The sequence below is a fragment of the Nycticebus coucang genome, chromosome 2, assembly GCF_027406575.1.
Source record: "Nycticebus coucang isolate mNycCou1 chromosome 2, mNycCou1.pri, whole genome shotgun sequence".
Lineage (NCBI taxonomy): Eukaryota > Metazoa > Chordata > Mammalia > Primates > Lorisidae > Nycticebus > Nycticebus coucang.
The window spans coordinates 98,531,120-98,555,757 of record NC_069781.1 but is presented as its reverse complement, the minus strand read 5'-3'; the positions used below and the strand labels follow the sequence as shown (position 1 = coordinate 98,555,757).

The following is a 24,638-nucleotide window of genomic DNA, read 5'->3' as shown; positions in this document are numbered from 1 at the left end:
AGTTATTGAAGTACTAATCCTCAAACCAAATCCATGATAAACTTCATTTTGAACTCAAAATACTCTGCATATTTCATGACATTTGTACTACAGATGTTCCTAACAGAATGATACATTAAAAAGTAGTTTACAGACAATTCCTATTTTCCTTTGAATTCCATAAGATGATCTTACTGTAAGTATACAGCACTTTTAAATTGATAAATGTTTCATATATGCGGTAATGTTCAAAAATCAGTCACAAAAAATATTCAGAGTGAAAATCAGAAGCTGTTGATACTTACACAAAACCAAAAATAGTGTGAAAAATGCAATCTTTGACCCATCATACCAGCTAATTATAATTAGAATTTGGTTACAAAACTCAATTGGAAAAAACAAGCCATGTTTTTTGGTGTAACAGAGATTGCTACACTATGTTACAGTAGACCACTTGGAAGCCCCTCAAAGCTTTTTCTTTTCTCTTTTCCAAGGTGAGTGTGCTTACCTACATTAGCCTGTTTGGCAGGGGCTTTAACTCCAACAGGAAGATATCATTTATAACTGTTGTCCTTCGGTCCCCAAGCTATCTCAGAGTCTATGACAACTACCTCGATCAGCTCATACCCCAAAGAATCCCTGGACTCAAAGCCAAACTGTGATCTCAAACCTTACTGCCTGATACAAAGGAAAATGGTTTACCAATTAGTCTCTAAGTTTATATACTAATTAGTCCTCTCATTTTAAGACACAAAATTTCTGACCGAATTCCCAGAAAGCCATCATGTTTTCATTGTAGAGGGTGTCCCAAAGGTCACCCTGTATATAGTAGGAAAAAATGAAAATTCATAGCTACATGTATCCTTATTCATTACAAAATTTCACAAAATATTTCTCTACATGCTGATATATAAATACAAAAAAATATTAAAAATAGGAAATAGAAGTTCATTAATTTTTTCCTATTTATGGCAACCATTTGGGACACCTATATAAGAAAGTAACTGTGGGTTCCTTTTGGCTCTAAAAATACAAGTTACATAAAACCTGAGATGTTGCTGAAGGCTAATCTGATGGGCTACTGATTTCCAATTCTCGTTTCTTATGCTGTCTGGACACTCAAGAAATAAATACACCAGGGCCGGCCAAACTGCATACCCAGAGGGACTCTGTTCACTCAGAATGTGACATGAAGGGTGTTCCTTGGAGTCAAGATAGGGGCCCTGGATATAAGACACAGGAGTTACTTGAAAATACTTCTGACAAGGCAGTAGCGACCCACTTCAATTTTATATAAAATCTTGTAACCCACCAAATGGCTATTCCAACCAGGAACTGAACACAGGAAGAAATGTAGAGTTTGACAGTTACTGTGTTAGATTCTATTGTAAATAATATTGGTGGGAATAAGACTTATAAAATACATAAATCCTAGACTGGAAAGCAGGCATCTATTTACTTTTTCTCTTTTGAATCACAACATACTCAAAAAACCAATTCTGGATTCAGAATCTAATTTCATGACAGTCTCTTACAGTCCTGTTTTTTAATTGGCTTTCCCCCAACTCCATGCATAGAAGCATTCTTATTTTTAGAATCAAGTGTTCCCTGGTTTCCTTAGCTTTAATGTTAGTTGGGAAATGGAACACCTCTATCATCATACACATCTTGGAAGAAATTCTTACAAACAGATCTTTGGGGAAGAAGGCTTCGTCTTCCCTTGGACTGTGTGTTAGTTCTCCAGCACAACACTAGGAGCATCCTACATGTCACTTACCTTCTTTACTGCATGAAAACAGTCAAGAAGTGTAATGTAGAAACTGCAACTTCCATAGGCAGCATCTCTGAAATTCCAAAAGTATGGAAATACACAGTTCGGTTAATTACCTCAAGACAGAGCTGACCGGAATTTAAAATCAAACACACACTCAGAACCATTCTTCAAATTTAAAACAAAAACTTCCCTTTTGGATTTTAAATAAAGGCTAAATTAATTGTAGATTCCACTGCAGTGTCTACCTATTCCAATTGGTACTGTATTATAGGCCTGGACCAATAATGACCATTTCCCTAAACTCTACAGGATCTTTCTGGGTCACTTTTTTGTTGATCGCTGAGCTTCTTTCTTGCATTCAACTAATTATTAACACCAAACTCTCCTCCTAGAAGGGCAAGGCTTTTACATATTTTTCTTTAAACTAGAAAATACCACATCAAACATTACAGAAAAGACTGCTTTTTGGCTCTTCATGTGTATGAGCATGTGTGTCTAGGAATGCACTCCATATGTGTGGATGTGTATCTCCTTCAAAGTAGGAAAAGAAATGTGGAGAAAGCAAGATAATATTTGAAATACTAGGTACAAGGCCATAAGCATTTTGTTGCTATCATTATGCTAGGATTTTTAAGAATTTAACTGGATGACATTTTTCTGATTCTTAAAGAAAAATAATAGTACCAATAAAATCATAGGAACTAAAAAGTCAACTACCTTTTGAAGAATCATTCTACTCTTGAGAAAGTGCTTATTTTACCAACTCCATTGAAACATTACATGAACACTTATCAGCAATCTTACCACAAATCTCTTAACATCAGGTAAGATATTTGTCCAGAAAAATTAGGTCCCCACCCCTCCCCTTTTTAGCTAACTTAATCCATTACAAAATGAAATTTTTTGAAACTAAGCAAGATAAAAATTAATCCAATTATGATTAAGCTAGGCATGCCAAGCAACTGTGCCCATCTGAATATTACTCCTCTGTTCCTTCGTGGAACAAGGCTGCTCCTGGAGCCATCATTAAGTGCCTCCCTTAGTTAGATTTTCACACTAGTATTTCTTACTGGGTGGCAGTTACGTATCCATATGTGAAACTTTACCATGCTATAGTCTTAAGATTAGTGTTTTTTAATTGGACATTAAGTTATACATCAACTTGAAGATGGGGGGATGAATAGTCAACAAATGTTAGCTGAGGGCCAAGTGTTTTATATGCAGGATGTCACTTCATCCTCACAACTCCTTTAGGGAAATTTTATTATTGTTCCCATTTATACACTAGGAGATATAGTGTATAAAAACCACAAAGATATTAGTTGGAGAGCTGAGAACCAAACACCCATATATCTGGTGTCAATAGTTAATAGTCAAGCTATTAACAACTGTGCAATACTACATTTCAAGAAAATCAAAAGCAGAGAGAGAAAAAAAAAGAGAAAATCAACTAAGAAATAAAGAGTGTAATAGATAATACCAGAGAAGAGAAATATAGTAGAACCTCCATAGATGACCACCTCCTTTCACTAACCACCTCCTTAAGTTGACTCTAATTTTCATAGACAGGACCTGTACCACATGTATGTACCAGTGCAGGAGGCCTAGTTCCTTATGTTGACCATCTCTGTATGCTGACCATTTTGTTAGTCCCTTGGGTGGTTAACTTACAGAGGTTCCTCTGGATATGCTCTACACAATAATGATCCTACAATACCAAGAAAATAGTAAACTACATCTTACACTATTTTTCATGCAGACAGTAAAATGTTTAACATAATTCAGTAAGAAATCATATATATAACATTTTAAGTTCAATAGTTAAGGAACTATATCTAAGTTTAAATTAAATCCAATTAAAATATTTTTATGGGGGCGGCGCCTGTGGCTCAGTCGGTAGGGCGCCGGCCCCATATACCAAGGGTGGCGGGTTCAAACCCGGCCCCAGCCAAACTGCAACCAAAAAATAGCCGGGCGTTGTGGCGGGCGCCTGTAGTCCCAGCTACTCGGGAGGCTGAGGCAAGAGAATCGCTTAAGCCCAGGAGTTGGAGGTTGCTGTGAGCTGTGTGAGGCCACGGCACTCTACCGAGGGCCATAAAGTGAGACTCTGTCTCTACAAAAAAAAAAAATATTTTTATGGAACATAAAGAAGTTATTTATTGTAAATGAATGGCATTCTCTCACAACCTCCTTTGCAATACTTTGTTAGTTATATGTAATCTAACATTTCTAGCATGGATAAAAAATGTAATGTCATTACTATCAACATATTCTCAGGCTTTATTCATTTTGATTGGCTTACTTTCCAATTAGCAAGTTACACAGAACGTAATTACTAAAATGTGATAAAGCACCAAACTTAAAAAATTTTAATCCCAGGCCAGGCACAGTGGCTCACACCTGTAATCCTAGTATATTGGGAGCCTTAGGTGGGAGGATCATTGTAAGTCAGGGGTTTGAGACCAGTCTGAGCAAGAGACAGACCTCGCCTCTACAAAAAATAGAAACATTAGCTTGGCATAGTGATTTGCGCCTATAGTCCCAGCTACTCAGGAGGCTGAAGCAGAATGGTCACTCACGAGTTGGGAGTTTGCAGCGAGCTATGAAGAGACCACTGCACTCTACCTGGGGCAACAGAATCAGACTGTCTCCACCCCCCCCAAAAAAAAAATTAAGTCCATCACAAGCTGTTGTTTTTGTAAAATATAATAAAAATATAATAACAATAGTATTGTACTATTATGTATCCACAACAATGCATTACTTATTTTTGTAAACAAAATGAAAAACAGAAAAAATAGAAGCCCAAATTCTTTATTTGATTCCAAAACATAAAATTACTCTATAACTATAAATGTCTCTAAAATCTGATTCTCAATCTCTGTACTTATCTCATCACAGGCTAGTAACAAAATGTTCACAGACTGGCACAGTTCATGGGCCATACTTTGAGAAACACTGCTTTAGGTGAATCAAGTACCTGCCATTTATCACTGAAGAGATTCAAATTTAGCAAACCTGAATAGTTTCCAGGTTACGTCCTGTCCTGTTTCTCAAAGAATTACTTACCAATGCTCTTAGGACCAGAAGTAACTAACTTCATTTCTCAATTCCAAACTTCAATAATTCTAAACACAGGAATAGCAGTAAGCAATGTTTATTCTGTTTTTGGCACCTGTATTTAACCCAAAACCTCTTTTTTCACATCAACAGTGTTCCATGGATCACTGGAACTGGAATTTCGATGTGAAATACGTGGAACTTACTCATATTTTAGGACCTTCTGTGGCAAACTGTTAAGAATGGCATTTTAAAGGATTACTATGCTAAAGAGTTACAACAAAATTATCACTGTGTATCAAGAGATGGCCTATGTGCCTGGGACTCAGGGACCACAAATACAAGCATTTCTTCTAAAAGAAGTATGTGACTGCTGTTAGGTTAAGAAGAGAATGACGCACCCTCCAGTTTAGAAGATGACTTTTACATCCTCTCTTGCCTTCCTGCCCACCTCAAATATCAGAACACTTAAGGTGATCTATGAGCTAGCAAGAAAGGGGTGAACTAGGTTCAAGCCAATTCTTCTAATTAGCTAAATCACTAATATTCAATCTTTAATTCAATATATTACTGAATTACTCAGATTATATTGATAAATCTCTATTTCATGGCGTAAGTCCATAAAAAGTCCTATGGAATTATTTGAAAAGGAGATTCTGCCAATAATTAAGAAGAGCCACCTCAAAGCTCATCTATAAGAAGTCAGGTCCATAACCTCACATTTTTAAAGGCAGGGCCATATCATTAAATTAGGGATTTGAAGTATACACAATTCTAAAACAATGAACTAATTTGTAAATGAAAGAATACAATTTGAAATTACCGATAAACTATGCCACAAATACAATTATTTCATGCGTTTATTACCCTTTAAGGCACCACATAAGTATTTAGATGTATAACTCAATCAAATATTTTGATAAACAAGAAACTTTTAGAACTAATTTGATTTATACTTACACACACACAAAAAAACCCACAAGTTTTTTTCAAAATACTTTCAACACAATCTCATGTCAAGTTTAGAGAAAAAAGGTGTCATCCATTCTTGTAAAGACATCACTACCTACCACCTCCTCTTGTGACACAGCTGCCTGACTAGTTTTTCTGGAAATGGTGCTAGATTAGCAACCACACCCACTGTCTCTGGGGCTGTGTCTCTGGGAAAAAAGGGGTTCAATTTTTGCCCCAGAAAGTAACTACTAATTATTGGGAAAATGTATTTCTTTACTCTTCAGGAACCATATTCCTTAGTGGTAGTTTTTAGTAACTCTCACTTGACTGTAAAGCCTAGTTTTCATCACTGGCAGTTTTCAACTAGGGGAGATTTTTCTCCCCATCCCCAGTGCCACTTCCGGGATGGGTTTATGCTGGGGTTTGACAATTAGGGCGGAGCTTGGGTAGTTACTGCTATCTAGTGGCCATAAGCCAAGCAGGCTGCTAAATATCCCACAATGCACAAGACAGTCTCCCAGGACAAAACAGCAATATGGATCTAAGATGTCATTTGCACCTACCCTAAAATGACTATTTATCAGATCTCTTTCCAGAAACAACTACCAAGATATCAGCAAGAGCTGATCAAATGAATCTACTATCTTATTCTTATATTTACCTGAAAGGAATATAGGATGTATCTCCAAAGATTAATATTCTATACGCTTCTTCTGGAGTTCTCCCCAAATATATAACCTGCATTTGGAAAGAGAAGAAAAGGACAATTTACTTCTAAAGAAAGATTCATGCTCTGTGAAGTAAAATATGTCACTTTCCAGCCCATCAACTAAGCTGGGGTCTCTAGCCTTCCCAAAGACCCTTTGAGTCACTCAGTGCACTGTTAGTGGATTCCTTTTTTGTTTAAGTCTGCCTTTGCTGGTCTCTGTCACTTGTAATATGAGCCCTGACCAACAACTGTTCCCAGGAATCTACTGCAGCAGGAAGTACAGCACTTTCATGAAAAGATTTTCCAAATCAAGATGTTAGACGAAGCACATACTTATACCTCATCTCCTTGCTGAGGTCCACTGAAATGACAGTTAAGAAGCATGTGGGAGATGGGGTAGGAGGTTGCGTTGGGATGAGGTAGAAAGAAACATAAAAGCAGAACAAAGATTTTGATGAATTCCATCCATTTGGGTTAAAGTATTTATAACACTACACAAGGGTACTGTAAAACTGTATTTGTTTCCTACTCTTTTATCCTTAGAATTATGTGATACTTTGATTTCCTTCTGAGAGAATACTTCAGATATATTCCTTAGCATGTGATGTCCGTAGTTGGGATTCTTGCATTTCCAAAAATTTCTTTTTCTGCCTTGCCGTTTATTGCTTCTTTGCATAGGATTTGGGGTCTGCAGTCATTTTCTCTTGATAGTTTGCACATATTTGTTTCAATGTCTTCTCACTTCTAATGTTGCAGAAGTATGTTCTTAGTCTAAGTTTCTGCTCCTCCTCCTCACAAGTAACTTGTTTATTTTAGAAACATAAAGAGTTTTGAAAATTTCATTGGCATCTCTCTAAATAAATGCATTTATTACCCTTTAAGGTACTACATAAATATTTTGATAAACAAGAAACTTTTAGAACTAATTTGATTTACACACACACACACCAAAAAAAAAAAAAAAAACCCACACATTTTTTCAAACTACTTTCAACACAATCACATGTCAAGTTTAAAGAGAAAGCTGACCTGGGACTTCAGAATCATCTCGCAGGGCAATGGAGAGGAGGTCACACAGCATTAAATTTGGCACATATACCAAAATTAAACAAAATTCTAAACTTACTTTGGAAAAATATATTTAAAATTTTACTAATAAAAAAGTTAATAACAAATTTTTCATCTCCATTACTTAATATTATATATGTGGCCTGTTTCCTCAACCAAATTGTAAGCATTCTGAGAACTCATGTCTTATTGTTTCTTTATATAGGAACCCTGATAAAAATTTGACATAAATGTAAAAATATCACTGGATTAAGAGAAATTATTATTATTTTTTTTTTTTGTAGAGACAGAGTCTCACTGTACCACCCTCGGGTAGAGTGCCGTGGCGTCACACGGCTCACAGCAACCTCTAACTCTTGGGCTTACGCGATTCTCTTGCCTCAGCCTCCCGAGCAGCTGGGACTACAGGCGCCCGCCACAACGCCCGGCTATTTTTTGGTTGCAGTTTGGCCGGGGCTGGGTTTGAACCCGCCACTCTCGGCATATGGGGCCGGTGCCCTACTCACTGAGCCACAGGCGCCGCCCGTGGATTAAGAGAAATTATTAAAGAAATCTTTGAAACCTAGAAAAAGACATATCCTAAAACTAGTTGTACGAGTTAACTCAGCTTCCATAGGGCATTTCATCAATTTTCTGTTAAGACTCACAAATGGAAAGTTCTTCCCAATGTCTCTAGCCTGTTTCTTTGTAAGATTTCATCCCATTTACTCTATAAAGAATACAAAAACTAATAGTTAACTCTACAGACTCTTCAAACATTTATTTATCTACAGCAGCATATTAACACACAAAAGGTCTAACAGAAGAACAATCAATTCCAAAATTAACAACATATTTTATTAAATCTTTGAAACATTGTATTTGAAATATTTAATAATTTTGAAATACAATATTACTGCCTTTGATTATAAGACTGTAAATTATCATGAACTAATCATAAGAACATCGTCTATAATCTCATGCAACAGATTACGTTTGTGAAACTCATTTGTCCCTACTTTATTTACTCTACATTTACATCTTGTAAGCGTCAACCTATCAACTGACTTTCTACTTTATTATTATTTATTTGGAAAAACAGCATAACAACTACTTCATGAAAATTTTTAAAATTTTAAAATCCTACCTATTTTTTTCAAATTCCCTCATTCCACTGTAGTCTTCAACTTCTCCTACCTCTTCTAAGACCAGATAACATCAGTAAAGTCTTTTTTCCACTCTATTTTAGGACTTCCTAGCAGATTCCCTCCCAAAAATCTCTCCTAAAACTAAGTAAGTAAATAAAACCCACTTTGCAGCCAATAAGGATGAGAATAAGGTTTGATTCCTTTCTATAATGAAATGAAATCCAGAGACTTGTTTTAGAATTTCCCTAAATTTCTAAGACTTTCTTACAAATTAGATGTTTTTCCTTAAGTACCAATGAAGATAATCCTTCTGCTTAAGACTGGGGTTAATTAGCCTCTTAAAATTACTAAAATTACAAAGGTATTAATTCAGAACAAAAATAGTTTCTAATACATTAAATAACTGTAGGTTAGCCCTGGAACACAGTTCAATTCAAAGAACACAAGAACAATGTAACATTTTTTCCTATGGAGGAAAAAACGTAAATTCCTGGCAATGTACTTAAAAACACTGTAATTTAAAAATCCAGTTGGGGAATGCCTGTACATAACCAGATAATATAAGTCATACCCAGATAAACTGAAGAAAATTTAGATTCATAATAAATTCATTTATATAATAACTATCAGAGAAATATTTCCTACCAATCTATAATTTTACTTACCTTCCTAGTTCAAAAGGCCTTCCCCAAATGAAATAATTCTAAATGTGTTACTTAAGAAGAACCCTATCACTGACTCCTATATTAAAACAAATTCTCAGCTTGTGTTAAGATGTTGAGAATTGATGCAATTTTATTATTTATCACTGAGCTCCTGGCAATTTGGATACTATGCATTTCTCAAATTCTTTTGGTATATTTTCCTGAGAAGTTATGCATATACACAGTGCTATTTCAAAATAGAAAACAACAAATGATGACCAAGAAAAGATATTAGACAGCTGTGATAGCCAACTTCTAAGACAGCCCCAAAGATTCTCATATCCTGGAATTCCCACCCATTGTGCCCCAGGATGCCCCTGTGGAAACAATACGACAGGGCAGTAATGACAGAGTATGAATTGTGAGGCTAGATGACAAGACAAGTGGTTCTGTCTTTCTTTCTTCTTTCTTTCTTTTTTCTTTTTTTTTTTGAGATGGAGAGTGTCACTCTGATGTCCTAGGCAGAATAGCATAGCATCATCATAGCTCACAGCAACCTCAATCTCCTGGGCTCAGGTGATCCTCTTGCCTCGAACTCCAGAGTAGCTGGGACTACAGGTGCCCACCACGACACCCAGCTAGTTTTTCTATTTTTTGTAGAGATGAGTTTACTGTTATTTTAAGTCATCATGTTTTGGAGTAATTTGCTGGGTAGCAATAGATAACACAATAGCACACTCAACTATGAGGAAATGATGGTGCAGAAATGTAGCTTGGGAAACGTAAGAGTCACTTGTCTCTCTCTAGGATAGAGAATCTCCTTGAAGGAGCAAATAGCAATCTTACAAGAAGAATAAAATATTGTAGTAGAAACAAATGGAGACATCAGTAGTGGTTTTCAAAGTAATGTCCAAGGTTAATTTTTGCTGAACAATGCCTTAGCCATTTCTAGAACTTTCCAACACCTCCATTTTATTTTTTTTAATTTATTATTATTTTTTTTTTTTGTAGAGACAGTCTCACTTTACCACCTTCATGTGCCATGATGTCACAGGACTTACAGCAACCTCTAGCTCTTGGGCTTCCGCGATTCTCCTGCCTCAGCCTCCCGAGCAGCTGAGATTACAGGCGCCTGCCACAATGCCCAGCTATTTTTTAGTTGCAGTTCAGCCGGGGCTGGGTTTGAACCTGCCACCCTCGGTATATGGGGCCGGCGCCCTACTCGCTGAGCCACCAGCGCCACCCCCACCACCTCCATTTTAAAAATCACTGTCTGCAAGTCCCAACTCCTGTTAGAACTTCTCACCCTAGATTACTCACCGCTGTTTCAAAACCTGGGAGGTGCTCAAATAGCAGTGGATAGATAAAAGATCGCAACTTGGATTATTCATTGTTTCAATTCTGCCAAGCCAGCCATCAAATAATAAAAACCCAATTAGGGCAGGGCACAGTGGCTCATGCCTGCAATCCTACCACTCTGGGAGAGGAGGATGAGAGGATCACTTGAGTTCGGGAGTTCGAGACCAGCCTGGGCAAAGTAAGACCCTTTGTCCACTAAAAACAGAAAAGAAATAGCCAGGTGTGGTGGCACCTGCCTTTAGTCCCAGCTACTCAGGAGGCTGAGGCAGGAAGATTGCTTGAGCTAGGCTGAGGCCATGGCACTCTAGCTTGGGTTACAGTCTCCCTCTGTCTCAAAAAAAAAAAAAAAAAACCCTATTAGACATGTGTTTCTTATTTCTATTCTTATACACAACATTTTGAAACTTTATTTATATACTTAGAGAGCCTCTGATACAGTTTAAAAACCTGAACACTATACAAGTCATCACACTCTCAAGTTAGGAACAAACAAAAAGGGCATTTAAATTCCAACAACAAATGAGAGAGCCTCAGAAACCAAGCAAAGTCTTTTCAAATATTCTTTGTGGAGAAATGTCACAATGTTTTAGCATTTAAAAATTCTCATGACTATTTTCACATGTCACCCAGATGACATAGTCTTTCTTATGCCCAGAGCTTGATTGATCTCTAAAAAAAAAAAAAAGTTACTCCTGCCAGATTAATAAAGAATGCTCATCAATCAATGCAAGTTTGAAATAAGCTTACATAAGTAAAAAAGGTTAGCAGGAGCAAGAATGTATATAATAAACAATTTTATATAATAAAATAAGTAAAGATAAAATCACTTTCACAGCTCATATACAAATACTGGCCAAAAAAATCAGATAACTTTACATTTCAATAGTTTCACTTTTCTAATTACTTTTATTTATATAGAGTACATTTGTAATATGCTAGAATAAAGATCCTCAATTTAGGCAGAATGAAATAGGAAGTCCAGAGGAGCAAATACACATCTACTGAGGCCAGACAGCTAATAAAAATGAGGGGATTATCCCTGGGAATAAATGCATATGGCACGCACTGTGTGAGTGGTAGGGACTTTAAGAAAAAAAAAAAAAAGCTAAAATCTTCATTTTTTTAATGAAATTTTGTAATTTTTAAACATTGAGGAAAAAAATGCCGTAACTATTTATAAATACTCTGTGAGTTACATAAAACCAATGGCTACTGCTTTCTAAACTGGCATTAACTGCTCATCTAAGATCACACACTGCTTGTTACTGATGGAAAAGGGCCTGCTGCTCAGGTCTTATTTATAGACAAGAAGCCACACTATCTAAAACAAGGGCTGAAACGAGGATGGAATCCAAAATTCCAGAAACCTTAATAAATCTGAGGTCAAGGATCATAAATGGCCCAACGACCATTTCTTTTCCCTGGTTCCCACCATTAGTACCACCCAGGAAGTACCCCAGGCAGCTGAAATGCCAGTCAGGCTCACTTGGGTGAAAAGGGAAGTAAAACTGTGATGAAGAGTGACGAGTGCCACATCCCTCATGTCTCTCAAGGCAGCAGCCCTTCTGCCTGTGGACTTGGGCTGTCCCTTCTTTTGGCTCAGCTTGCCTCACACTAGAGGCGCCTGGCTTCTATTTGCAGCTGCCTGGTTGCTGTTTGCCCTGCCATTCACAGACACCCAGCAAGGGTGTTTACAATCTCTATGCTCTGGCCTCTGCTGCCCCACCTGCACAGTCGTCTACTGAATTAGATGTTTCCCTACGGGTTCCACACCCTCTGCTCCCTCCCTTAACTCCCACTTGAATCCTTCCTCTTGCAGCCACTTTGACCAGGCACCAGCTACCGAGTCCAAAATAATTAAATCATTTTTTAAAAGTAGGACTACAGGTTCAAAAGATCATCATGAAGTAACAAATTAAATCCCTGAGCTCTTATCAGAACTGTTCAGGCAATCTCAAATTCAATGCAATTTAGGGTTCTTCTTATTGCTAAGTTAAGATATTCCTAGAATTTAATTAGTATCATAATTTTCAACATAAATGTTTACAAGGTAAAGTGTTCTGAAAGCTACAAAGAAAAATAATAGAGAGTGATAAATTTTAAACAGGGAACCCACATGCTGCCACAATTAGTTCTATCAAAGCAAGCTATTAAACATTAGAGGAAAGCGAATTTGCAAGGTGTGTGCTAATAGTCTCCTTGTGTCATTTATTTTACACACAGAATGTTTGCCCTTGAAAGTACATTTAAACTACGGAAGAGCTGAATGCTGTCTATCTTCAGGAAAACATAAATGCTGTGGAAGAGGTAATCAAAGTTGATCACAGTAGAACACAGTGGTAACTCTGTTACTATTTAATTTAACAAGCAGATGTACAGTATAAGGAAGGTAGCTAGAACCAAGGAAAAGAAAGAGAAAAGGCATGACACTTAGTGAATGATTAATGAGTGCCAAACCTACCTGAAATGAAATTAAAAGCCCAACCCTCCAATATACAACAGCCTCTTCCAAGTAATTTTTTTTTGCAACTAGTAAAAATCATTGTTTATACCTAGTCTGCACTTATCTCCCTCATAAAGTACCCATATAAAAATTTTTAAATAATTATTTCTAAAGTAAAGTATTACATTTTTCCTTTCAAAAATGTACAGACATTTTAAGAAAGGAAAAAACTGTATTAAAATTGTAATAATATATACTGGTAACAGTAGGTATCTTGGATATTGTATCCTATGTCTCTTGTAATTGCAGAAGTCAAATGTGACCCCAGCAGTGCAACTTTAATACAAGTTTTTTCCTTTCTTAAAATGTATATACATGTTTGGGTACCCTCTGTATACTGCAATTATGCTTTAAAAACTCTTAGTTATTGGCTGGGCTGAAGGTAGTGAGTTGTATCAGTCGACTGTTCACAGTCAGTTCCAATCAAGCTGCTTCTTCTACCGCTCTTCCTTCTCACTACTTGACTAGTGTAAAGAAATAAAATGTTTAAAAAACAACTTAACAAAATAGTAATAATTTTAAGTTAATGTGATTGAAATATTTCATTTTTTAAAACATGGTTAATTGCAGCTATTTCAATTCTTATTTTTAATAGTTGCCGTAACATAAAAAGATACTTTACCATGATATGTAAATACCAGTGCAGTAAGTTTATCGCTGGCTGGCCTCAATAATGATTACTCTCTAATTTTTAATATCATTCAGCAATGATGTACATTTAGTTAGTAAATTTCCAACTTCCCAAATGCTAATGAGATGTTAAAAACTAATAGGAAAATACTGCACACTTAAAAACATATTTAGCAAATGAGCTCAAAACCCACTGAACTTTTGTTTGGACGATTTCAAAACAAGTTATAAAAATGTCTCATGGCTATTAAAACAAGATCTTACTCTGAAAGTGGTAATTAAAGAAAAATGACCATTCATTCCTCCTTTTTACCAGGACATTTAGTTTTATTACAACCAACAGCCCCCACTGAATGAGGGAAATCTTGATTCTCATTAAAAAAAAAAAAAAAAGAAAAAGCCAGCTAACAGGAAGGATAAGTGACCCAGGAAAATGCTACCCCCAAACCCTAATTAAACTGATTCAGGCAAGTAGTATCCATTATTATTTAAAACAAGAGATCAATGTTTGGACTGAAGATAGGAATAGCGCCAAAATAGCACCATACAGAACACTATAAGCCGTAAGGAGAAAACATACCTTGAAGAAATTCAATGGCTAACCGTCATTTTTAGTATCATTAATCATTTAGGTATTACATATTTCTGATGTACTACTGATGCATAAGATTTTAGATAAAACTCGCAGTTCACAAGAAAGAGAAATGGAGAAGCAACTTAAAAGATACTATAACAAAGAAGAAGAAACCAGAAAAATTTAAAAGGTAGAACATTCTGTTAATCAACAGGGCTGGTTTCTTCAATAAATCAGTGTTACCAAAAAGGGACCATGTCAGAGAGAGAGGGAGATTAAAGGTACAACAACCTCATGCAATGTATGGCCTGAGATTAAATATTGTTTGGGGTATTTAGGACCAATTGAGGAAATATTAATATAATCTGAGTATAAAGATGAAAAACCATATGCTGGGCATGGTGGCTCATGCCTGTAACTGCAGCTCTCTGGGAGGCCAAGGCAAGAGGATCAGTTGAACTTATGAGTTCAAGACCAGCCCCAGACAGAGAGAGACTACCATCTGTACTAAAAACAGAAAAATTAGCTGGGTGTGGTAGTGCATACCTATGGTTCCAGCTACTCAGAAGGCTGAAGAAGGAGGGTTGCTTAAGCCCTGGAGTTTGAGGTTGCAGTGAGCTATGATGATACCACTGCCTTCTAGCCCAGTCAACAGAGTAAGATCCAGTCTCAAAAATAAATCAAATAAAAATAAAAATCAGATAAAACATGTAGGAAAATGGAAGACTAGATCAAGAGATTATCACTGACTGAAGAAAGGTCACCAAACTATACAGGATATAGAATCAACCCAAATGTCCATCACCAGATCAGTGGATAAAGAAAATACGGTATATATACACATGATAGACCATTAATCAGCCATAAATAAGAATGAAATTTTGTCATCTGCAGAAACATAAATAAGCCAGGCACAGAAAGACAAATCACATGTTTTCACTCACATGTGGGAACTAAAAAAGTTGATCTCATGGAAGTAGAGAGTAAAATGAGGGTTACCAGAGGCTGGGAAGAGGCGGGGAAGTTTGTTAAGAGTACAAACATACAGATGGAATAAGTTCTAGTGTTCAATAGTGCAGTAGGGTTATTACAGTTAACAATATCTTATATTTCAAAATAGCTAGAAAAAAAGATTTGGAATGTTCCCAAAGCAAAGAAATGATAAATGTTTAAGGTAATGGATATTCCAGTTACCCTGATTTGATCATTATGTATCAAAATATCTTATGTATCCCATAAATATATAAAATTATGATGCATTGATAAAAAATAAAATGTGAAAAACTGAACTGGTAAACATAAAACATGTAATACGTACACAACACGTGCCTGCACATACACACACACATGTGTGCCATGCCCTGCTTCTTTAATATAAAACCTTTTTTTACAGGAGAGTTTTCTAAATTTCTCAAGGATGCAAATACAGATTTTGTACATGACATCATTTTTACAGCAAAATTAAAAAATATTTCAAACTTTTATTTTCAAAATGCTCTTTTAACTATCCATGTTTATAAAAGTACCTACTTTTCCACTTAAAATTTCACTTTTACTTTGAAATGACAGTTTAAGTCCCACCACCCCAAAATCTAGCTAGATAACAGCCACTGACTTATCAAAAAACAGAGCAGGAACTTTATTATTTGTAAAACAATATGGTACACTTATATTTTTGTAAAAGAAAAACTCTAAGGCACATTACAGTGGCTCACACCTGTAATCCTGGCACTCTGGGAGGCAGAAGTGGGCAGACTGCCTGAGCTCAGGAGTTCAAGACCAGCCTAACCAAGAGTGAGACCCCCCCCATCTCTAAAAATAGCTGGGCGTTGTTGTGGGTGCCTGTAGTCCCAGCTACTCAGGAGGCTGAAGTAAGAGAATCATTTGAGCCCAGGAGGCTAAGGCAAGAGAATTATTTAAGCCCAGGAGTTTGAGGTTGCTGTGAGCTATGATGTCACAGCCTCTACTAAAGTTGACAAAGTGAGACTGTCTCAAAAAAGAAAAAGAAAAAGAAAAATTATGAGCCTAAGCAAGAGCAATACCCTCATCTCTACTAGGAAAAACAAAAAAAAACAAAAAAACAAAAACAAAACAGAAAAACTGCCAGGCATTGTGGCAGGCACCTAGAGTCCCAGCCACTTGGGAGGCTGAGGCAAGAGGATTGTTTAAACCCAGGAGTTTGAGGTTGCTGACACCACAGTATTCTACCCAGTGTGATAGAGTGAGACTCTGTCTCAGAAGAAAAAGAAAAATTAGCAGTGCATTGTGGCTGCTGTCTGTAGTCCCAGCTATTTGGGAGGCTGAGGCAGGAGGTTGCTTCAGCCCAGGAGTTTGAGGTTGCTGTGAGCTAGGCTAATGTCAGGGCACTCTAGCCTGGGTGACAGAGTGAGACTCTGTCTCCAAAGAGGGAAAAAGAAAAGGGGGGGGAAGGAAAGAAAAAAGTCATCTTTTATATTCTTCAAACTCATTCACAGTGGTACAAAAAGATTCCTAGCTTCACTCTAATTTGTAACCAAAGATTCGACCATTCAAGATAATTGATTAGGTAAAGTCATTTATCAGGCTATATAAAGTGTGATACTTTAAAATACACTGAAGACAACTCACTCTTCCTACTTCCTCTTATAACACAGATGGGTGACCATCTGAAAAAGGACTAATTGACAACTGGCACATCAATCTGTATTTTAAGTTTTCATGAAGCCTCACCTCTTCTGTTGTAAGGTGAAAAATAAATAGAAGTACTAACTAGCACTCTATTCCCATGCCCCAAAGGATTATCTCATAGCCTCTCCTCGCCCCATATTAGGCCCTTTTGTATGTATCAGGATGAATGGAACATGATTCATTTTATTAATAGAAACCCAGAGTTTAAAAGGATGGATAAAGATAGAGTCAGTCCACTTGGACTGTTTCCTTCCTAGCTATTCTTTCTCCAGATTTTTTACTTTTGCTTTAACATTATGATGCCAAGTCAATCATTAAAAAGCCTTATTGTTTCCAAAATTCCTCCACAACTCCAGAAAACGTTATCAAGTCTACACATCAACTTACAAGGAATAACCACCCACCTCTACAAATCTCTAAACAGAGGATTTAATAGTCCTCAACAAGATCAAAGCTTCTCCTACTTACTTTGATGTTTATCTTTTGAGGCATCCATATTGCATCTTGATACTCCTTTCCCACTTTTAATAAATTTCCTTTGCTTAGAAGTTTTTCTCCTACTTCCCGCCTATCATCTCTACAGCTCCAAGGTCCTATATTAGTCAACCAGTGATGGCTGCAAAGGCTTTCGTCACAGCCAAGACTGCAATCCTCCTGCCAACCTGGCTTTTAACTGAGCAGAGGAATGAACACCAGCAAATGTACAAATTTGCTTACCTGGCACTTTCCTAACCAATCAATCAGTACTAACAGAAAAGTATATACTCCTGGAAGGATTTCTAAATCTAATATACATTAACTACAGAAAGATCATTTCTGTATGGCAAACTACAACCATAAACAAAGTCAAAAACCCAACACTGGCTCGGCACCTGTAACTCAGGTGCTAGGGCGCTAGCCACATACACCGGACCTGGCAGGTTCAAACCCAACCGGGGCCTGCCAAACAACAACTACAACTAAAAAATAGCCAGGCATTGTGGCGGGTGCCTGTAGTCCCAGCTACTTGGGAGGCTGAGGCAAGGATTGCTTAAGTCCAAGAGTTTGAGGTTGCTGTGAGCTGTGACGCCACAGCACTCTACCAAGGGTGACATAGTGAAACTCAGTCTCAATAAAGAAAAAAAGAAAAGGCCAATACCCACCGGAAACAAATATGCCAACAAACTTTCAATAAATATGCCAAAGGGCTATTGTTTTGTCACAGGTAGTTAAAAAACAACAGCAACAAAGTTTTAAAAAAATGATTTCTTGGGCGGCGGCTGTGGCTCAAAGGGGTAAGGGCACTGGCCCCATACGCCGGAGGTGGCGGGTTCAGACCCCGACCCTGGCCAAAAACTGCAAAAAAAAAAAAAAGATTTCTTATTTACATAACTCTTAAGCATTCTGTTTTTAAGACAACTCTGAGTTCCTGCCATGCCCACAGCCACCTTCTGAGGGGCTCTTTACAATGAAGTTATAGCACCTGGCCCCTCACAACCCTGCCATCTGAGAGACATCTCATCTGAGCAGAGACACACGACTGACTCAGAAGCGGCCAGAGCTGAGTGTGTCTGCTGTGGGCATTCTGCTCAACAGCACCACCTCTCAGAATACTCCAGCTACCCAGACTTTCCCTTGGGCATATGAAGGCAGCACCCACAAAGGATTAGAACTTTCTCTTATCACATCCAGGGCCTTTTTCTAAGGGTCCCTTTAATGCTCTATTACTCCCCCAAGAACTCTGGTAAGGTCTCTTTTTCTCTAAAGCTGTCGTGATTTACTTTAACCCACAGAGTTCCTTTCCCTAGTAACTTTTGGCTAAGCAATGGGACCAAATGTCCTATAGTTAAAACACCCACCTCTCTATATTCTTTTTCTTGTCTTTCCTTTTTCTTTTCTTTTCTTTTTTTTTTTCTTTTAAGAACTTTACTGCAAGTATAAGAAACACCAAAAGAGACCAGGGGAGAAAAAAACCCAACATCACATCTGGATAAGATTAAGAAAATAAATTTTAACAGACATAATCTACAACCTGTGTTCCACACTTTTGGGGATGATGATAATAAAACTTGAAGTCTTCTCAGAAACACTGCTTTCAACTACTTTCGTGAGCACAAATAGGAAAACAAAACAAACCAAAAAATACCTTAATTGCTGCAGTTAATGATATAACTTAAATATAAAAAAGAAAATTATTAAATTTTGAGGTACAATTTCATCTAATAGGATCAATTTTTTATCTAATCTTTGTAAACCTCAGATAAACTATATTCCAGAAAATAATTTTAAAAGGGGGGAGGCAGGACAGGGTGAAGAGGCAAGCTGGAAGTGAGGAAGAGAGAACTTATCGAAAGAGCTCCAAAAACAACTCCATGTAAATTTTTATCTGGGACAGTAACTGTTACCTCTATGGTGATGTGGGAGTAGAACAAATATCCCCTAGCTGTTCCCTCCCCACTGAAGAGAGCAGCTAGCTCCTTACCACCAAAGAGATTGGGGGTCCTCCCAGGAGGAGCTCTTAGCTGACTCAAATAACTATGGCTTCAGAGTCCTAAAAAGGACAAAGATATTGGGCTGGGCATGGTGGCTCACACCTATAATCCTAGCACTCTGGGAGGCTGAGGCAAGAGGATCACTTCAGACCAGCCCAAGTAAGAATGAGACCCTGTCTCTACTAAAAAGAGACTAATTTTAAAATTAGCTGGGCGTAGTGGTGAATGCCTGTAGTCCCAGCTGCTAGGGAGACTGACCCTGGAGGATCGCTTAAGCTTAGGAGTTTGAGGTTGCAGTGAGCTATGCTGATGCCATGGCACTCCAGCATAGGTGGTATGAAAGAAAAAAGGAGGGGGGGGATCAAAAATATTGACAAATAAGTGAAACTCAGTGTTCCAAAGCGTAATTCCAATGGTCCAATGATTACATTGTACATGATGACATATGTAATCAACTTATGTTTACCCATTTTCCTACTGCCAGACCATGTCCTCCTGCTAGATATTTTAATGAGAATGGAGGTGACGTTAATGAAGAAAAACTGCCCATATCTAAATTTTATAAAGTATTCATACGGTGTACTTTCACGTATTTTCAAAATCAATACTGGTCCTGACTCCCGGAAAACAATTTTACAACTTACTAAATAAAGCATAAATTAATAAAAATTGCCTTGGGGCATTATTTTCTAACTTTACGAGCCATAACACAAACATTTTTCATGGTAGTTGGGCAAATTTGTTTTAAAATAGATTTTTCTTTTAGAACAGTTTTAGGTTCACAGCAAAGTTAAGTAGAAGGTATAGAGAGCTCCCTGCCTATCCCCACATAAGCACAAACTCCTTGAATTGGTCAATTAAAAAAAAAAAATCACAATACAGGGGAGAGAAGTGAGGAGGGAGGGGGACTGGTGCAGTCCCCCCAACGAGCACAATGTAGGGGTACATGGCACACACCTTAGGTACAAGATATAACAGGGACTTCACCTAACAAATGTAAACACTGTAACCTAATTGTTTGTACCTTTGTATCAATCTGAAATTTGGAAAATAAAATAATAAAAAATAAAAACACATTCTTTCTGAAAAGAAGTCAAGACATTATCTTAGGAAAAGGTAATTTGAGAATTCCAATCACAGATGTCAAGAAGCACTATTGTGCACATTTTCACTAATACAATAGGAAAGGAAATACTTACCATATAACATCCAATAAGGAAAGCAGCATTTGCTTGTTTTCTCTGATCAGAGCCAGTAAAATGAATAATTTTCTTCCTTAACATTGTAATGGACTGGATGAAAATAGATAGTTGTTAGTATTTTCTTTTTCATTTCAAATTTGCTAAAATTTTTTTTGATGAAGACAAATTCTAAATCTCACATATATAAACATTTGTATTAGCGAGACCTTTAAAAAAATTAATGTTGATACTCAAAAATCCCATGTACCTTCCCGTAAAAAGATACTCTGGGATGAAAATAAACATACCATTAAAGGTAGAGGGGAGGAGACCTGAGCGTATGTGCATGAAGCATGGATGACCTCCAAAAAAACACATGGGAAGCTGGAAAGGGTGGTGGGAAAGATCTTCTCTTTCCTTTTCCTACTGTTTGGTTTTTGAAAAAAATCTATCCCCAAAACCTTTAAATTAAAACAAAAAAGTATATAGAACAGGGCAAAATTAATCTATGCTATTAAGTCAGCACAGTAATTAACTATAACTGAAAAAAGGCACAGGCTGGGTACGCCCAGGGTGCTGCTAATGTTCTGTTCTTGATCTCATGATCAAGATCATTGCCCATATCTATCCAGTTTATGAAAATTCATTCGAGTTCTCCATTCATGATGTGTATACAGTTCAGTATATATGCAGATACTTCAATAAAAAGGTAAAAATAATAGGGATATGGAATTTAAAGATAAAAGGAGCACAGGATAGTATACTTAGCACTTCCCCCGCTGTATTTCACTAATGTGAGTAAAAACAGATGCAGGTCACGATAAGGAACAGGACATATTCCACTCAATAAGCATATATTTCTTGGTTTCTCTAAGTCAATGTTTCAGCATTTTAACGTTCTAGTACCCTAGTGTTTCAACATAAAGGTGTACAAGTTTCTCCTTAGTTGTTTGCATGATCCAAATTGATTTTTTTTTTTTTTGAGACAGAGTCTCACTATGTTGCCCTCAATAGAGTGCTATGGTGTCACAGCTCACAGCAACCTCAAACTCTTGGGCTTAAGCAATTCTCTTGCCTCAGCCTCCCAAGTAGCTGGGACTACAGGCGTCTGCCACAGTGCCCGACTATTTTTTTTTTTTTTTTTTTTTTTTTTGGTTGTAGCTGTCATTGTTGTTTGGCAGGCCCAGGCTGCGTTCAAACCTGCCAGCTCCAATGTATGTGGCTGGCACCCTAGCCGCTGAGCTACAGGAGTGGAGCCCCAAATTGATTTTTAAAAAAAACAAAAACAAAACCAGGCTGAGCAGAGTGCAGTGGTGTTTACAACCAAACGGATCTCAACCAGTTAACAAGTTTCTTTGTTCCTTCTCTACTCCCACTGCTTCACTTGACTAGTCTAAAGAAATAAACAACAGAGCAGCCAGCACCTGTGGCTCAGTGAGTAGGGCACCAGCCCCATATACAGAGGGTGGCAGGTTCAAACTTGACCCTGGCCAAACTGCAACAAAAAAATAGCCAGACATTGTGGCGAGTGCTTGTAGTCGGGAGGCTAAGGTAAAAGAATCACCTGAGCCCAGGAGTTGGAGGTTGCTGTGAGCTGTAAGACTCTGTCTCTACAAAAAAAAATGAAGGGCGGCGCCTGTGGCTCAGTCAGTAGGGCGCCGGCCCCATATGCTGAGGGTGGCGGGTTCAAACCCGGCCCCGGCCAAACTGCAAAACCAAAAAATAGCCGGGCGTTGTGGCGGGCGCCTATAGTCCCAGCTACTCGGGAGGCTGAGGCAAGAGAATCGCTTAAGCCCAGGAGTTGGAGGTTGTAGTGTGTGAGGCCACGGCACTCTACCGAGGGCCATAAAGTGAGACTCTGTCTCTACAAAAAAAAAAAAAAAGCCTCTTCCCATTCAAACTCTACTTTGTACACTTTTATCACTATTGATTGAATAGATAATAATGTTTCAATCAGGTTAAATAGTTAACATGCTACAATTTGTTCTAGAAAATGATTAGGGGAAGGAAGGGAGGGGAGGACTGATGCATTTTTGATCCACCAAAGAATAAAAGTACATGAAGGGGGGGTGGGAGGGTGGAGAGAGAATTATTTTTAACTTCCCAGCCCTGTATGAAACAAAAGACCCAGCTGCCACTGGCAACTAGAAAATGGGAGAAAGGAAACCTATATACACAAGGCCATAGATGTTTATATTACTGTTTGAAGAGAGGCCAGAAAGAAGAGTCTCCATCTCTATACAAATTGGTAGCGAATACCACCATTTGATGCTCAAGAAAAAAAAATCTGCCTTAGCTATGAATTTTGAATCAAAGTAAGCTAAATTTTTAATTAATAAACAATTTTATTTCTTCTGTGTAGTAGTCTGATAGGTAATTAGTTAAAGTTGTTTTCTAAAAAGTACCTGGCCCAAAAGGCAGTGTTTTCTCCCTGAGAATTTACAGTAACTAATTTGAACTGGTAGCAAGCAGTACATGAACTCTTCCTGTTGAAGGGGACCAGTAATTCAAAGTGTTCCAATAGATGAATGAGGTCTAAGTTCAAACCGATAGAAATCCACTAGGGTAACTCTCAGTAACACAGCCAGCCTCAAGAATACATTTCCTGCCCTTGCTTCGCCACCCTCTATTCAACTATACAAAGGGTCAAAGAAAAGAATCACAATTAGTAAAATACCAGGAAAGTTTCAGGATTGGATGGAAAGTAGATGAGTTAATTTTTCTTGTTAGTCTGCTAGCACTCCCTACCGAAACCAAGGCAGGAATATCAGTGACCAAAGCGAGGCAAGAGTTTCTCTTGTTAGGTTTCAGTTCCATTAGGTCAGACAATCAGAGGTTCATGTAATTAACCAGTCCCTACTTAGGCTTTTCAAGTATTCAAGCATCACCAACTCAAACCAGAACCAAATGACCCAAACGTTTTTTTTTTTCTTTTTTGAGACAGAGTCTCACTTTATCACCCTCAGTTGAGTTCCATGACATCACAGCTCACAGCAACCTCCAACTGCTGGGCTTAGGCTATTCTCTTGCCTCAGCCTCCCAAGTAGCTGGGACTACAGGCACCCACCACAACACCCAGCTATTTTTTTTGTTGCAGTTTGGCCAGGGCTAGATTCAAAACCTCCACCCACAGTATATAGAGCCAGCGCCCTACCCACTGAGCCACAGGCACCACCCCAAGTGACCCAAACTTAAATTCTTCATTCAAAATTCTAGAAAACAGATACCTACCCTATGACTTATAAAACAAACCATGCATGTATCCCAAAACCACTGCAGTGAAAAACATAGCATTTCCTTTTTAAAAAATAGAGATACGTTTTCCTTACTTTTCTTCCCAAGATCAAGCTACCAATGATTACTCAAGTCAAATCTTAAGTAAAAAAAAGACTTTACCTTTAATTTCTTATTTATCTTGCAACAATATCTGTAAACCATTGCCAGATTGAGTGGTCCAAAATCTGCGTAGAAGCTTTGAAAATGAAAAATTAAAATGTATATTCTAGATGCTCTTAACATAAATACCTTTTTTGGTCTACATGATTAAATTAAGACAACAAAGTATACACCAATTTGTTATGGCCATACAATTTAAATGTATTGCTTTACTAGTAGAATAAATATTCTGGCAAACAATGCCTATTAAAAAATGCAACAAGCACTACAATGTCTAGACATGTAAACTTAATCTCTCTTACGGGAAATTACCTTCTATATTTAAAAAATTATTTTCCACACATATATTCCACTGGCAAAAACACAATATCTTAGTACACATTTGTACTATTAAAATGCAACAAGCACTACAATGTCTAGACACGTAAACTTAATCTCTTACAGGAAATTATCTTCTATATTTAAAAAATTATTTTCCACACATATATTCCACTGGCAAAAACACAGTATCTTAGTACATATTTGTATCTCATTGTAGCATA

At 37.4% G+C, this 24,638-nt stretch overlaps 1 protein-coding gene across 10 annotated transcripts in view; it reads right to left on the bottom strand.

The window, feature by feature from the left end:
- The window catches only part of CDC14B (cell division cycle 14B), a 117,970-nt gene that overhangs the window by 33,821 nt on the left and 59,511 nt on the right, over positions 1–24,638 (bottom strand). For all 10 annotated transcript variants that reach the window (XM_053577021.1, XM_053577039.1, XM_053577030.1 and 7 more), the window contains exons 3-6: positions 24,097–24,172; positions 20,719–20,811; positions 6,429–6,505; positions 1,757–1,823 (exon numbers count right to left, since the gene is read on the bottom strand). In XM_053577021.1, the coding sequence (XP_053432996.1) occupies positions 1,757–1,823; positions 6,429–6,505; positions 20,719–20,811; positions 24,097–24,172 (313 nt within the window). The remainder of the gene's footprint in view (positions 1–1,756; positions 1,824–6,428; positions 6,506–20,718; positions 20,812–24,096; positions 24,173–24,638) is intronic.